General features: G+C 40.4%; 1 protein-coding gene and 1 non-coding gene across 7 annotated transcripts in view; one reads left to right on the top strand and one right to left on the bottom strand.

The window, feature by feature from the left end:
- Positions 1–7,907: 7,907 nt before the first annotated feature.
- On the bottom strand, positions 7,908–7,989 carry TRNAS-CGA (transfer RNA serine (anticodon CGA)). Its single transcript has one exon. It is a non-coding gene; the product is annotated as a tRNA-Ser (tRNA).
- A 494-nt stretch (positions 7,990–8,483) lies between these two features.
- The window catches only part of SMARCC2 (SWI/SNF related BAF chromatin remodeling complex subunit C2), a 501,863-nt gene continuing 494,195 nt past the window's right edge, over positions 8,484–16,151 (top strand). For all 6 annotated transcript variants that reach the window (XM_085600307.1, XM_085600305.1, XM_085600303.1 and 3 more), the window contains exons 1-3: positions 8,484–8,724; positions 13,239–13,358; positions 13,958–14,043. In XM_085600307.1, the coding sequence (XP_085456433.1) occupies positions 8,614–8,724; positions 13,239–13,358; positions 13,958–14,043 (317 nt within the window). In that variant the 5' untranslated portion in view covers positions 8,484–8,613. The remainder of the gene's footprint in view (positions 8,725–13,238; positions 13,359–13,957; positions 14,044–16,151) is intronic.

Genomic DNA, 16,151 nt, shown 5'->3' with positions numbered 1-16,151 from the left:
AGGTATCTTCTCTCATGGGAATGATCTGTATAGATATAAATGATACCGGAGATCGATATCCTGAACTTCAAAGGGCATTCACGGGTGCGACTGTGAATGGAACAGATTCTAGTTTTAACATGGGGAAAAAATGTAATGAAGCATCATACATCCATAATGAAGCAAAAAAACGAATTTTTCTTGGTATACTGGATTTTAATATCCCCTTACAGCCTGAAACACGCAGGGCTCAATTTCTATTATAAGTATGTGCACCAATGTTTATGCTAAGCCCCTTGATGTCTGACTAACCTGGAGTCTAGCCCGCCGTTATCTAAAGATAAGATAACTCAGTTCTAATGATACACAGAGGTAGAAGTAGAAGACCTCCCCGAATTAACTTATCTGATCTACAAGGGTTGAGCTGTTGATACATACCCAAATCAGGCAAAGATGCGACGTGGCTGATATCTCTGTATCGCCCTACGGAGGTAAACGCTCGCAACACGAGATTTTATATACGGTCGAGTAAACCACTGGGCTTGTTTCGATGACGTGTAAAACAAGCGCAAGCGTGAGAGACTCAAGTATTAGAGGTCCTAATCATTCGGCCATATTGGAATGGTGAAATTGTACGGAGGCTAGCATGAACGATAATGGGAGATAGAACTAGTGAGGCATGAAGGGGCGCACCTCTGCTTGATTAAGGATTAACAACCCTAACTTATTACTTCAGTGGGGAGGGACTAGTACTAACACGATATATTCCAAAGTGACTAACGCAGCAAAATGGAAAGTATGTTGCATATATAATGAAATTGCATGGGTGGTCGCCGATAGTACGGCCATCTAAAAATGGAATACTGTGCGTGTAAACGAACGCATCCGGATGATTACAACAGATTTAGACTGTGTGATACCAAGAAACCATTCCTCGAGGATGAGAAACAGAGATATATGGAAATTTGATGCACTATATTGCATAAGAGACGAAGATTAATATCGGGATCTAATCCATGTACAAATATGTCCATCCCTAACAAACCTTATATTCGAATAGACAAATGGTAACAATATATGACAAAACTAGCCCCGTCTAATTGGTATAAAATACATGTATTAGTCTCTACAAATCTAAGGGTCAAAACTGATTGTACAGAGCAAGCCATGTAGATTTTCTGTATGGTAAAGATACTACTTTATAGCTTGATCCCATGGAATGGACAAATTCAAACCCTTAGTGGCCGTTCCCAAAGTGAAAATCCAGTACACTTCCCTGAACTTTCTAATGCTATCCATATTGACTCCTACTTTCTTTATGATTTTTTCAATGATGTACCATCGCATCTCGTCCGGTTGATGATTATGTTCCAGATAGTGAGTCACCATTGGAGCTACAGTCTTTTTAGTCCGTATAGCGGACCTGTGTTCCGTAAGTCTAACATTTATAGGTCTGCTGGTTTCACCTATATATCCAAGGTTACATGGGCATACTATCAGATATATTACGTTAGATGTTTTGCAATTGCTCATGCTGGTCGACGTAAGAGTCTGATTGTTGAAGCGGTAAGTTGGGCCTTCTATTGCTGATGGACAGGATTTGCAACTAGTGCATTTGTATGTGCCAACCACTGGTTGACCATCTGTAAGTCTGGTTTGATACAATGGGACACTATCAATAATCATACGTGAGTTGACTATGTGATCTTTTAGATTTTTGTTTCTTCTAAACGCAAACATAGGTTTGGGTATAATGTCTGTAGTCAATGTCTCCACATTGAGTATTTGCCAACTGGAATAAACTGCGTGTCTAATCCTGTCGTTGAGCATGGAGTGACGGGCAACGAACACTAAGGTGGGTTCTTTTCTGTCCTTCTTAGGAGTGAGCAAATGCTGTCGGTCGAAGAACCGGGCTCGCTTGTATGAATCCCTGATAATCTTCTTGGGATAACCTCTATTCTGGAATTTAGTTTTCATAGCTACAGATTTAGTGTCGAAATCTAAGATGTTGGTACAGTTACGTCTAAGACGCAAAAATTCCCCAAAGGGAATACTATTTTTCTGGGTGGCAGGGTGAAAACTATCATAGTGTAGTAGGGTATTCCTGGCTGTTGGCTTGATAAATAAATCAACAACCAGGGAGCCTGATTCATGCTTAATAAGTATGTCCAAGTATTCTACTTGTTTGAAGCTGATAGTATATGTGAAATGAATATTCGGGTCACATATATTGATCCATTCTAGGAATTGTTTAAGATTTTCCTCATCATCAATCCAAACAAAAAAGATGTCATCAATGAATCGTGACCATTTGGTCACAGATTCAAAGAAAGGCGCAATCTCATTGAAAATAAACTTGTTTTCAAATAAGGACATATAAATATTGGCTACCGTGGGTGCGCATGAAGCGCCCATGCTTACACCTTGGCTTTGCTTGTATAATTGTCCATTGAATTCAAAGATGTTGTCGGATAATACTATTTGAAGGCATTCCAAAATAAAAATGGTAGGACCTATGATCTTGTATGCCTTGATGAACCAATGTACAGCTTCAATTGCTCCATCTATGGGGATGTTGCTGTATAAAGACTCAATGTCCACGGTAACTAGAAATTGAGTCCAAGGGCAAAAAGTGGTACCTTCAACTAAGTTGATAATGTGTCTGGTATCTTGTACAAAGGCAGGTGTCTGAGAAACATATGGGCAACATGGTTGTAACAATGGGTCTTTGAATTCAATGGACAATTATACAAGCAAAGCCAAGGTGTAAGCATGGGCGCTTCATGCGCACCCACGGTAGCCAATATTTATATGTCCTTATTTGAAAACAAGTTTATTTTCAATGAGATTGCGCCTTTCTTTGAATCTGTGACCAAATGGTCACGATTCATTGATGACATCTTTTTTGTTTGGATTGATGATGAGGAAAATCTTAAACAATTCCTAGAATGGATCAATATATGTGACCCGAATATTCATTTCACATATACTATCAGCTCCAAACAAGTAGAATACTTGGACATACTTATTAAGCATGAATCAGGCTCCCTGGTTGTTGATTTATTTATCAAGCCAACAGCCAGGAATACCCTACTACACTATGATAGTTTTCACCCTGCCACCCAGAAAAATAGTATTCCCTTTGGGGAATTTTTGCGTCTTAGACGTAACTGTACCAACATCTTAGATTTCGACACTAAATCTGTAGCTATGAAAACTAAATTCCAGAATAGAGGTTATCCCAAGAAGATTATCAGGGATTCATACAAGCGAGCCCGGTTCTTCGACCGACAGCATTTGCTCACTCCTAAGAAGGACAGAAAAGAACCCACCTTAGTGTTCGTTGCCCGTCACTCCATGCTCAATGACAGGATTAGACACGCAGTTTATTCCAGTTGGCAAATACTCAATGTGGAGACATTGACTACAGACATTATACCCAAACCTATGTTTGCGTTTAGAAGAAACAAAAATCTAAAAGATCACATAGTCAACTCACGTATGATTATTGATAGTGTCCCATTGTATCAAACCAGACTTACAGATGGTCAACCGGTGGTTGGCACATACAAATGCACTAGTTGCAAATCCTGTCCATCAGCAATAGAAGGCCCAACTTACCGCTTCAACAATCAGACTCTTACGTCGATCAGCATGAGCAATTGCAAAACATCTAACGTAATATATCTGATAGTATGCCCATGTAACCTTGGATATATAGGTGAAACCAGCAGACCTATAAATGTTAGACTTACGGAACACAGGTCCGCTATACGGACTAAAAAGACTGTAGCTCCAATGGTGACTCACTATCTGGAACATAATCATCAACCGGACGAGATGCGATGGTACATCATTGAAAAAATCATAAAGAAAGTAGGAGTCAATATGGATAGCATTAGAAAGTTCAGGGAAGTGTACTGGATTTTCACTTTGGGAACGGCCACTAAGGGTTTGAATTTGTCCATTCCATGGGATCAAGCTATAAAGTAGTATCTTTACCATACAGAAAATCTACATGGCTTGCTCTGTACAATCAGTTTTGACCCTTAGATTTGTAGAGACTAATACATGTATTTTATACCAATTAGACGGGGCTAGTTTTGTCATATATTGTTACCATTTGTCTATTCGAATATAAGGTTTGTTAGGGATGGACATATTTGTACATGGATTAGATCCCGATATTAATCTTCGTCTCTTATGCAATATAGTGCATCAAATTTCCATATATCTCTGTTTCTCATCCTCGAGGAATGGTTTCTTGGTATCACACAGTCTAAATCTGTTGTAATCATCCGGATGCGTTCGTTTACACGCACAGTATTCCATTTTAAGATGGCCGTACTATCGGCGACCACCCATGCAATTTCATTATATATGCAACATACTTTCCATTTTGCTGCGTTAGTCACTTTGGAATATATCGTGTTAGTACTAGTCCCTCCCCACTGAAGTAATAAGTTAGGGTTGTTAATCCTTAATCAAGCAGAGGTGCGCCCCTTCATGCCTCACTAGTTCTATCTCCCATTATCGTTCATGCTAGCCTCCGTACAATTTCACCATTCCAATATGGCCGAATGATTAGGACCTCTAATACTTGAGTCTCTCACGCTTCCGCTTGTTTTACACGTCATCGAAACGAGCCCAGTGGTTTACTCGACCGTATATAAAATCTCGTGTTGCGAGCGTTTACCTCCGTAGGGCGATACAGAGATATCAGCCACGTCGCATCTTTGCCTGATTTGGGTATGTATCAACAGCTCAACCCTTGTAGATCAGATAAGTTAATTCGGGGAGGTCTTCTACTTCTACCTCTGTGTATCATTAGAACTGAGTTATCTTATCTTTAGATAACTGCGGGCTAGACTCCAGGTTAGTCAGACATCAAGGGGCTTAGCATAAACATTGGTGCACATACTTATAATAGAAATTGAGCCCTGCGTGTTTCAGGCTGTAAGGGGATATTAAAATCAGTATACCAAGAAAAATTCGTTTTTTTGCTTCATTATGGATGTATGATGCTTCATTACATTTTTTCCCCATGTTAAAACTAGAATCTGTTCCATTCACAGTCGCACCCGTGAATGCCCTTTGAAGTTCAGGATATCGATCTCCGGTATCATTTATATCTATACAGATCATTCCCATGAGAGAAGATACCTATACGATGATTAATGTCAGGGATGTGCAAGAGAGAAACATCCTACTTTCGACATTTGTAAACTATCAAACTTTTGAATATTTACTACCGACACATTGGGTAAGTGTGATCAGATAGGCAATGCACGTCAACAGTATTCTTTATTGAAATATTGTATCAGTCCCTCTACAAATTACAGCATACATTAATTAGTTTTTTTCCCCCATCTCCTCTAGGCATACATTTTAGAGGATAAGAGTAGGGGCCATCCTAGTGTCTCGAATAATGGCCATCAAGGGCTGTCTCAATATAGTATCATCGGGTAAGAGTTTGCATTCATTCTTTCCCTCCCTCCTCTCTATTTGCATTGCTTGAGACCTGTGGGACCATAAACATGCCAATACATACAAATGAGTCAACCATAACTGTATATTGTTGTCTTTTTCTTTTAAGATTAATTCTGACCGCCAGATGGCATCTTGATCAATTATAGCTGCGAATCGAATAGACAACTAATTATACTATAGGTAGGAGACAAATTATAAATTTTTCCCACCTTTATAGGATCATCATTTTTAAGTTTTTTCTATTTTTTCTCTTTATCTTTTCCTTGGTGTGTTACATAGGATATTTGTTGTGTTATTCGCCATCATTAGGTCTTTTTATATGTTCTAAATTTCACGACATTACTTGGTTGTGGGTTCCCATACGGGTGCAGTGGTGGATATTATTTTTAATATTAAACATGAGCAATACGCCATTGAGTCTTCTGACTCATCTATCGAGTACCAACAAAATTAGGTAACTTCAGAGTGAAAATAATACAAACTAATATTGTTATATTTTGTTGTTGAATTGTGTCTTTCTATATTGCATCAGATTTATATAGATAAGTAAGGATAAAAAAATGTCTGTTTTTTTACAGCAATCACTGACACAGAATAATCTGAAGAAGGCTTTGCCGAAACGCGTCATTTCATATTTCTGTGAATTTGTTCAGTGTTTTTATCTTGTTATAAAATTGTATATTCATTGATTGATCCTTTGTCATTGAGTGAATTATCAATTAACGGAATCACTCATGCACATTTTAGCAATATATCCAATTGCTAATATTTGATTGTTTTATGTATTTGTTGTTTGTATCAAAATAATTGTCTTACACATGTAGTCTTTGTAAGTGAATTGAATATCTATCATGAATATCAAGTTGGTCATGAAACCACAAAAATAAAAATGAAATATTAAAATAAAAATATAAATCTTCAATGGTTTAAGTTACATTATTGTATTGAGAGAGAAAAACATTTTTTTGTACCTCTGAAGTTGCCACGTTTTGTGTAATTTTATCTTTGCACTTAGCCTGGTGCAACCGTCACTCTTTATATACATTGTATTTCCCTGCTAAGGCTTATCTTTTTTGCAGGGGACCCCTTGTCCTTTTCCAAATATAGTATCTCATCAAATGCAGTACAGAGATTGACTAAAATGGGTGGTGTTTTCCAACTGTTACAATGGGAAATGTTATGAACTAATGAAGTGCTTTTTTTTATGGTCACATGGCAATCGCGCACCTAGTGCGCAAGGAGACCGCACCCAACGTGATTTTGAGAAAATATAATTGCTAAAATATAAGTTTATTACAGTTAGAAATATATAAATGTTTAAATTATGTTAGATTATCGCTTGCTCTCATATACACTTTGAAGCTATTTAGATATAGTTTTGAGACAAAAAAAAATGAGGGAATGGCGTACGCGGCACAACACCGTACGTTTATGATGTAACACAGGGTGTGGCAGCATGCACTTGTCGCATTCTCAATGCGCAGCGGGCACGACCCCATACGTAACGCATGGCTTGGTAGTGCGTACCCGTCGCATACTAAAGTATGTCACTAACCCATGCATTCAGTAAGACACGTTCAATCACTCACTTATACTGTCAGTCATGTGCCTACTAAATATTCCCTTCAGGCACTTGTAAATCCACTCATTCTTCAATACACCTTGGCATAGATATAGATGAAACATATTTAAAGTTTAGAGAAACACACATTCACAGGATGATGTAATCAGTGATGTCATTTGAGATGTCATCAGTGATGTCACTGACCATGTCATGAGTAACGTAATATGTGACGTCATCACCGGTGCATTGCGGGTGCGCGAGTTATAGTTAGCTCAACTAACTATAACTGACGAATTTCTCTGGTTTTATATGAGTCAAATGTCCAACTAAATATAACATCCCAGAAACCTATGTTTTTTTCAGTGAATTTCTAAGGTTTTTTAAATGCTAATTCCTAACTATAACGTCTGTAAAACCTATGTTTTTTTCGGTGAATATATATATATATACACACCCGTACATATATATATATTCACACATACACACACCTCGATGGTGATAGGAAGGTGGCCTTTCAATATATAGAAACAAGTGTATTTGTTGCGTGTTTTCTTCCTAAGAATGCAGGCTCTCGTTTCGATATGAACCCTCCCCACCTATGTTCTCTTCCCTGTGGCTCTAAAAAGTATTAATGTATATTATAGCAATAAAAACATATTATGATGTGTATATGGAACGTCAGATGTCGAGAGTCCCCTTTGGGAAGCAAATGATGTAACCAAGCGATGGAAATTTTCCGGACGGTTCCAGACAGCCAAACCACGGGCTGCTTTGTAGTACTTGTGTAGTTGTAAAACAATACATCAGGGGATTTATTATCATCTCCCCTGAAACAGTTAACAAAAAAAATTAAATAAAGTGTTAAAAGAACAACCGTCACGAACAGGATTCGAACCTGTGCGGGGAAACCCCATTGGATTTCGAGTCCAACGCCTTAACCACTCGGCCACCGTGACTGACAGAAAATGTAGCGCAAGGCTCTCTTAACAATGTATTCATACCCATGACCACCAGGTATGTACTGTGATCGACGGTTGTCTGCTTTATTTTTACCATGACGTTACAATAATACTGGCAAAGCATGCAAGCAAGACAGATTTGATTCTATTTGGTCTCCAGTCGATAAACTACGAGGCGTGGAAGAAGACAGAAAGAAAGGACGGGTATTTTCATACCGAGAACACCAATCCAAGATGGCCCCCCTGGTCGTATCTTAGGCCCAGTGCACCAAAGAAGAGAGACTGTATATGAATAAATACAAAATAGAGAAGCCACGCATACCTAAAGTGAAAACGCAAGGCAGCTTGATGCTTCGAAAAAAGAAAAAAGTTTACCTTAATATAAAGTACAGCATTATTTTTTTTAAAAAGGTAGATCGGTGGAAATAGATGACAGACATGCAGTCTTAGTGTTAGAAGACCAGGGTGTTCTAGAAACAGAAGACGGATGGCGCTGCAAAGGCGGCTACCTTGTCTACCGGTAGGTGGCAATACTACCCAGCGGCTAGGCCCAGGCCCCGGGTTCGCGCTGCCGCCGCTACCCACCAGGTGTCGTTGTGGCCCGGCCGCGCTCGTTAGAAGATGGCGGTGCGGAAGAAGGACGGTGGCCCTAATGTGAAGTATTATGAGGCCTCCGACACTGTGTGCCTGTTCGACAACGCTCGCCTCTGGCTTGGCAAGAACTGCAAGAAGGTGGGGAGCATAGTAGTGGTGGGATATAACGGGGACAGAGGCTGGGGACTGGAAGAGCGAAGGGTTACTCGGTGGCAGGCGGCACCAGATGGTTGTGCAGTTACTAGGGGAACCGCCTGGGTAACTGTCTCGGACGAATGAAAGGCCTTCTCCCCAAAAATAAACCTTCGGGAGTCTCCTGGAAGAATCCACTTGAAAAGCCTTTGTGTTTCTCATGCACACTCCACCCTTTCTTTCTCCAGCAATATTCACCTGCCTGTTTTCACATACAAGTACCCCACTTTGCTCTCAGCCCTTCTCTTCTTTTATACCTATACCCACCATCCTTTATTCCTTTTCCTACTGAACCATCTATATGCACCCCATTTATTCTTACTCCATTCCCTTTAAATAGTCCCTCCTCATGTATTCACTCATCTTCCATTTGCCCAGTTAACGATTTCCTCTCCCAATTCACGACACACGTTTTCCCATTGTTACTCATCCCATGCATACGCTCGCTTATTGTACTATTCTCTTGTTCTTAAGACTGCAAATAGGAATCCGTTTCCAACAGGCTTTCAGTTTTTCTTGTTTTGAAAATAGCAGGTTAGCAATCTGCACCCCCCGTTATGTTTCGTTCTGCAGTTTTGTGAATTTGAAGATTGACATATAAAGTTCAGTTTTCCGGATGTTGACGTCTCAGTCTGATGATTGTACAATAGCAATCTGATATCGGCGTGTGGTACATTGATGTCCCAATCTCTGGTTCCAAAGAGTAAAATATAGGAATCTTATTCAACGTGTGTTCTTTTGATGCTTGTTTCTTTGGTTGTTACACCTCGACGATAATCAGCTATCAGGATGTGTTATCCCAGTGTTCGAGTGTTTGTTTCTGAAGATTAGCGATCTAAATCTTCCTTGCTCTATGCGTTGTTTTGTAATATTGAATGATAGGAATCTAATATGTCTTCACTTGAGCAATCCCAGTTTTAGCAGAGAGGAACTATTAACTTGTCGAATCTGAGTCCAGTATGTGCTCTTCTCGTGAAATTCTTTGTATCTGAAGTTGGAAGATAACAATTTCATTCTTGCTTGTTCTATCGATGTGCAATTCTCTGGCACTGAATATTGCTGGATTTAAATCTAATTTCAGTTTGTGCTCTCCAAATGTTTCATTGCATTGGTCAGAAGATTGCTGGTTAGAACTCTGTATCCTCGTGCTGTCTTGATTTAGAATTCTCTGGTTCCGAAGATTGAGTATTGGGCTTCTGAATTCAGTACGCGCTCTCTCAATGTGTAATTTCCAGTTTCCGAAGGCTGCAGGAAAGAAATTGATATTCTGCATGCATTTTCATTGTATTCCGTTTTGTGGTTCTCAAAATTTCAGGATAGGATTCAGATTCACCCTCAAAATATGTGCTTTGGATTTCTGAACATTGCTGGATAGGAATCAAATTCTAGGACGTGTTTGTCAGAGATGCAGTTCTCTCTATTTAGGAGTGCCAGAAAAAGGTAGATATCTGAAACATTCTTGTGTTTTATTGATGTGCAAGATTGAGGGCTAGGAACCAAATTACAACTTTTTCTGTCTAGATTTTTCAGAGGGTGGTTCTGAAGATTGCATGGTTGGACTTGAAATCTGTTTCCTGATTTTAGTCTCGAGATGTTGCGTTCATCTAGAGACAATGTGCTTAAATTAGATTCACATTCTGCAGACTTTAGGACCAGAGACTGGAACAACAATAGAGTATATATGGGCACCTGATGCATCACCCGCATTCTTCAGAACCTGAGACTAGAACGTTGGGAGAACACATGTTGAACAAGGATGCCTAGCTGACAATTACCTGTTATGAGCCTCAGCACGGTTGTTTTCTTTTTTCCCCCCAAAACATATTTTATTAGGTCAGCAGGCATAGATACCACATTTCTTACTGGATAATTGCAGAGTATATTGGTCAGAGGTGTAGCATCAAGTCTGATGACTTCCATTGCAATAAAGCAACTTTTACAATGAAATAATAGAAACATAGTGAGCTTATAAACATCAGTTCATAACCTTATAACTTTCAGTGCCATATACATTACTAATGAGCCAATCATCACTTTTATCGAGTCTGCTTGCACATAATTTAGTCCAGTTTACCATCCTCATTAACCAGCTCTTACTATCACAGCATTTCTGCATCTATAGTTGGTGATGGAGGGGGTTTCGAAGATTAGGCCTTGATAATCTATCTGCCCATCCTTTCCAAATTTTTGGATGCTTCTTGGGCAGCCCCATGCCTTAAATATAGGTTGTTCTTAACCCATACACCAATCAAGACATGCCTTCCAGGCGCCCAGCCCGGGGAGGGGAGGTGGCCTGGGCCCTCCACGCCTTCGCTATGTCTCTCTTTGCCAGGGTAAGACCCAGGAACAACAGGTGTCTAGTATAGATTTCCACCTATGTCCTCCGTGATATGGAGTAGGACGAGTTTTGGCGAAAGGGGTATGTCCCTTCCCAATACTAAGTACAGGCAAGTCATGACTTCTCTACCCCCCTCGCTCTCCCAAATCTAGTGAGTGCAGTGCATTGTCAAATTGTGTGAATGAAAGTGCCTTCATCTTCACCGCCACAGAGACACGTAGGGGAAGGTACCAGCCCTGCCCTCCACAATCTGTGTCTGGTAAAATAGGCGCAGTGTAAATATTTAAATACTACTGTTTGCTTTTGATGGTGAAAATCTATTGTCATGGAGAATTCCAGGTGTGCATACAATTCCTGCATGTTCACCCAATGTGTCATTGTGTGTGTGTGTGTGTGGGGCACGTTGATTCTGGGATGACCATCCATCTTTGCGTGTCAGCAGATTCTGTTATGCTCTTACAAATTTAAATGTCTTGTTGTTATTCAGCGTTCAGCAGGCCCATTTTGTCTGTCAACCTACACCCTTTCAAAAGTGTTGTCTCTCTTGAGAGCTCTAACTGGGTTCCTGTAGAGTTAGTGACTTGTGTGTGCCCTGACGATGATACAGTCACTTACTGTGTTGCTGCAAGTCCGTGCACCTCAATTCGGACTCTGAATGATACACATTTGCAGATCCTCTGCATATGACGCTACCTACTTTTAAACTGCGTTGTGGTGCTTTCAGTAGACAGGCTCCTTTTTCTTTTACTACTTGCTGAATTTGCCCTCTGTGGTGTAAAGACTTGTAGCACTCTGTCATGGGGAAGTCATTTGTGGTAATAAAGCGGCCCCCTCTCCCAATTGATACCTTGAAAAATATGTCTTACAAAGGCGGAGAAAGGAGAGTTTACAAGGGCGATTATCTTCTCCCAATGCTTATCGTTCATAACCAATATAAAACGGCCTTCTATATGTATAATCTATTTTTATGGAATCCTGGTTTGACTTCTCTCATTTCCTACTTTTAGACTCCACATGTTTGGTAAAAAGGACTCACAAGCCACAGAGTTTCTGTGGCACGCTTCCTCATAGAATCCTGATCCAGTTAAAAGATGTCAGTGGATGAGCTCAACTTCACCTGAGGAAGCTCTAGATCTTTTAATCTAAGCAATTCTGTATAACAATAGTTAAAATTACTTAGTGGGATGTCCAATACTGCAGGTTTTATTCCTGGGTCCCTTGGTAAAGTTAAAAAGTACAAAGAGTACACATTGACTCTTGGAGGTAGTTAGTGCTCTAGTGTCGCAATATCTGGTCTGCATAATACAACCATTCTCTGCCTTACTGGTCAGCCAGCCTTTCTCTAGACCAAATGGTCCCCAGCTTAATCGGTCTCATAGGAGTAGAGGACAAGCTGTTCTTATAGTCAAGCTTTCACCCAAAAAAGCGGTTGGTAGGTTTATCTGCCCCGGTCCATGCCTCTGACTGTAGCTCATTCGGGGTTAATTACCAGGCTAATTTGAGTCCAGCCTTTTGTATGCATGATAGTTGACCTGCTCTTGTGTTTGTGAAATGTTTCCACATGAACCGCGGCTGGCTTCATGTGAGAAATTATTAGGGACCTTTTTGGTCCGACGATGACCGTTTGACCTGTATGGTAGATAATGGCTATAAAAAGTAGACAAGATATTGTGACACTAAAGCACTAACTGCCTCCAAGCATCAATGTGTACTCTTTGTTCTTTTTAACGTTGCCTGGGCATCCGTGTATAAAACATATGGAACATTCTACTAGGTCATTTTCAGATCATGAACTTCCTCAGAAGAGGTCAAGCCCATCCAGTGACGTCTCTCAATTGGATGAGGACTCTTTAATGAAGCATGTTACAGAAACTCTGTGGGGGTGGGGGAATCCTTTTTACTAAATATGCGGAGTCTGAAAGTTGGAAATGAGAAGTTAAATTAGGATCTGAAGAGATTCCATAAACCTAGATTATACTCAACGGAGGCCTTATCTCTGTTGGCTATGAACTACTACTCTGCAGCCCAGGATTCTCCGTGGCATCTGTTGTATTATCATATGCCTTGTATTTTTGTTTAGAACAGCCTTTGATAATTTACTTTGTATGCTCCTGTTTTTCAGTATACACAGGCGGAGCCCCCCACCAACAAGTCTCTGTCCAGCTTGGTGGTACAACTACTGCAGTTCCAGGAAGAGGTGTTTGGAAAACATGTCAGTAACGCCCCGCTCACCAAACTGCCGGTAAGTCGCCTTCCAACTGTTTGCAACTTGCGTCCTCTGTGCGTGGTCTGCTTCCCCACTTGTGCAATACACACTGCCATCATCCCATCTCACACATTCGCTTCCATAACTCTTGTTGTTATCCATTGTGCTCTGGCTGAGAGTAGTAGTTGGAGAAAGGGGATTCTTATGGCACAAAAAGCCATGCCATTTGGCGAGACAGGTGGCTGAAGGTGTGAACACAGGTGACAGATGGTCGTTTTTTTTTTACCTGTCTGTAGAAAAAAAAGACTGTATATGGCATGTTACGGAGTTAATGAGGGTGCACTTAAAGTCTCTTGCTGCAGCTTTGCACCTAGAAGCAATATTGGGCGTAGGGAGTGTTTCATGTTGGGAAGCAATAGCTTGTAGAGGTCCAGTTTAGTTGAAGTGGGAGATGTGTAGGATTGCTGTGTGATATTATATGTGGAATGGTGTATGGTGGAAAAGATCAGTGGGTAGGAGTACTGACTGTCTGTGGTATGGTGGGTAGAAGGGGTTGATGGGTAGGAGTGTGAGTATTAGTGGTGGGCAGGCTACACCCTATCTCCTTCTTTACTATACTCTTTCCTGTTTTGCAGATTAAATGTTTCCTGGATTTTAAGTCAGGTGGCGCTCTCTGCCATATTCTCGCCGCAGCCTATAAATTCAAGAGTGACCAAGGATGGTGAGTTCCTAAACCTTCTTATCCCTGTATCCCACCATCTTCACGGTCTTTTTTTTTAATATGGTTACAGCCATGCCCTAGGTACTAAACTGTTCTACATGACATGCCCCCGGCTTCTTCTTTTCTTCTCACACCTAACATGGTTCGACTGCCAGACATTGATTGTGACCTTTTTTGTGCATTGGTTTGCTCATTGTCTTAAAACTGCAGGATTGAATGTTCCTCCAGGACCCTGTTGCTCAATCTCCGTACTGATGCATGAATCACTACAATTGATCCATCAGCAAGAAGACTAATATTGGAGTGTTCCCTTAGATTGTTGTGCGCAACCAACACCAGCTTTGGTATAGTTAACCCTGTGCCAATTGCGTATAATCATGTCCAGCCATCAGCTGTGATGCATTGATTATCATTGCTCACAGTGTTAGGATCCTGTGTATCATTTTGTCCAACACAGTTACTCGGTTCAGGATCTGTAGTGCCAGGCCGAGGATGAGAATAGCAAGTAGGAAGTTGTAAACTGAGAGAAAGTGAGATCATGGCACTCCCAAAGTGGGCATCACTCACATTCTCTTGTAACTCGTGGACTGAGTTACTGTGCCTGTCACAAAATCTAGGACCCTTAAGCTTCCATGGTCCTCTTTCATTTGTGGAGTCCAATGACTAGGACAAAGCTCAGCAGGAGGTGTTGTGGTATGGTACAGTGTAAGAGGCAAAACTGGATTTTAAATCCATTATGAAAGGTATGTATGACCTTCACACAGTCTAGTAGTCAAAGAGAATATTGAGCTATAGACCTAGGACTTGTCTGATATTGTCCTATGCCATAATGGTAACGTGTGTTGATTCAGATACTAGCACGTTCTGCCCAAGCTACTGACATAACATTATGATCACCAAAGCTGAATAGTGGTAAAATGGTTGGTTATCTTTACAAAAATCATGGGTTCCTGGTAGCTTGTGGTCCTAGAATCTGATATGTTTTTCTTAGATTTTATTACCCTGGGGTCCAAAATCTGAGTAATAACATCAGTATGCCAAAACTAATGGAAGAATAAATAACTGGAGGGCAACGAGTAAGAAAAGGAGGTTAAGGTTAATACTAAGAGAAAAGTGTAGCTCAAGGGAAATAATTAACAATAAAAATGGATAGATAGACTAAGTTAAAGGGGGGGTGGTAGATATGTGGGAAGGGTTGTAAAGGTACTAAACAAGTTTGTAATGTAACATTGAGGGGGGGGGATGATGAAAGAGAATGTGTTATAGGTTTCCTTTCAAATAAATGAAAAATATTGCAGACATAAAAAGCTCCAAAAATTTGAATATTATTTTTCAAGTCATTAAAAAAACATCCTGAGAATATTCACTTGTGGGTAATTTTGAAATTATTAATGTTCTTGAGAAAAGCACATGTAATTCCAGATTGCTGTATGCTCTCCCAGATTCAGCCTTAAAACTTTCTGATTTCTTTTGAGGCGATAACTGTTTCTGCTCCTATGTACAGTTGCCCTAAGGTTCTGCAGTCACACCTATGGTGGTTGTAATGGTAGACACAAGCTAGGGAATTATGAAGCAGGCATTTTAGCTCCAATGCAGTGCTTGTTGAGTCTCCCCAAAAGGCTAAAGCACAGATTCAACATAAATCTGTTGATTTGCTACAAGAGGAGAAAACGTCTCAGCTGCACAGTGTTTACCCAGGCTTTTGGCACACAATTTTGTCAGGGCTCAAGAAAGGGTTGGATCCTGGCTCTGCAGGACTCTTGCAAGCTGTATTGTCCAGAGAAGATATCAGTATGGAGCCTGAGTAAACTGAGCCCTGTACTCAAGTGGGGTTTGGCCCTCACGGTCCAAATTGAAAATCCTTAAGACAACCTCTGCTGATAACTTGTGCCCAAGCAGGCATCCTAATCTGAGAACTGGCACCTTGCCAACACAGCATGTGGTTCTCGGGGACAGGGTAACATCATTCTCACGGTTTTAGGTATACCCATTAAAACGGGGGCAGCTTTAATTTTTGCTTTAAACAGACTGACTTACAAACATGTATATTGCACACATATCTTTGATGGGTCTTCATATTTTGATGAGGTCAACCCATTGTACCTTAA

Source organism: Triturus cristatus, chromosome 4_2 (genome assembly GCF_964204655.1).
Source record: "Triturus cristatus chromosome 4_2, aTriCri1.1, whole genome shotgun sequence".
NCBI lineage: Eukaryota > Metazoa > Chordata > Amphibia > Caudata > Salamandridae > Triturus > Triturus cristatus.
Note: the sequence above shows the minus strand (reverse complement) of the source record. Positions and strands in the feature narration are given on the sequence as shown.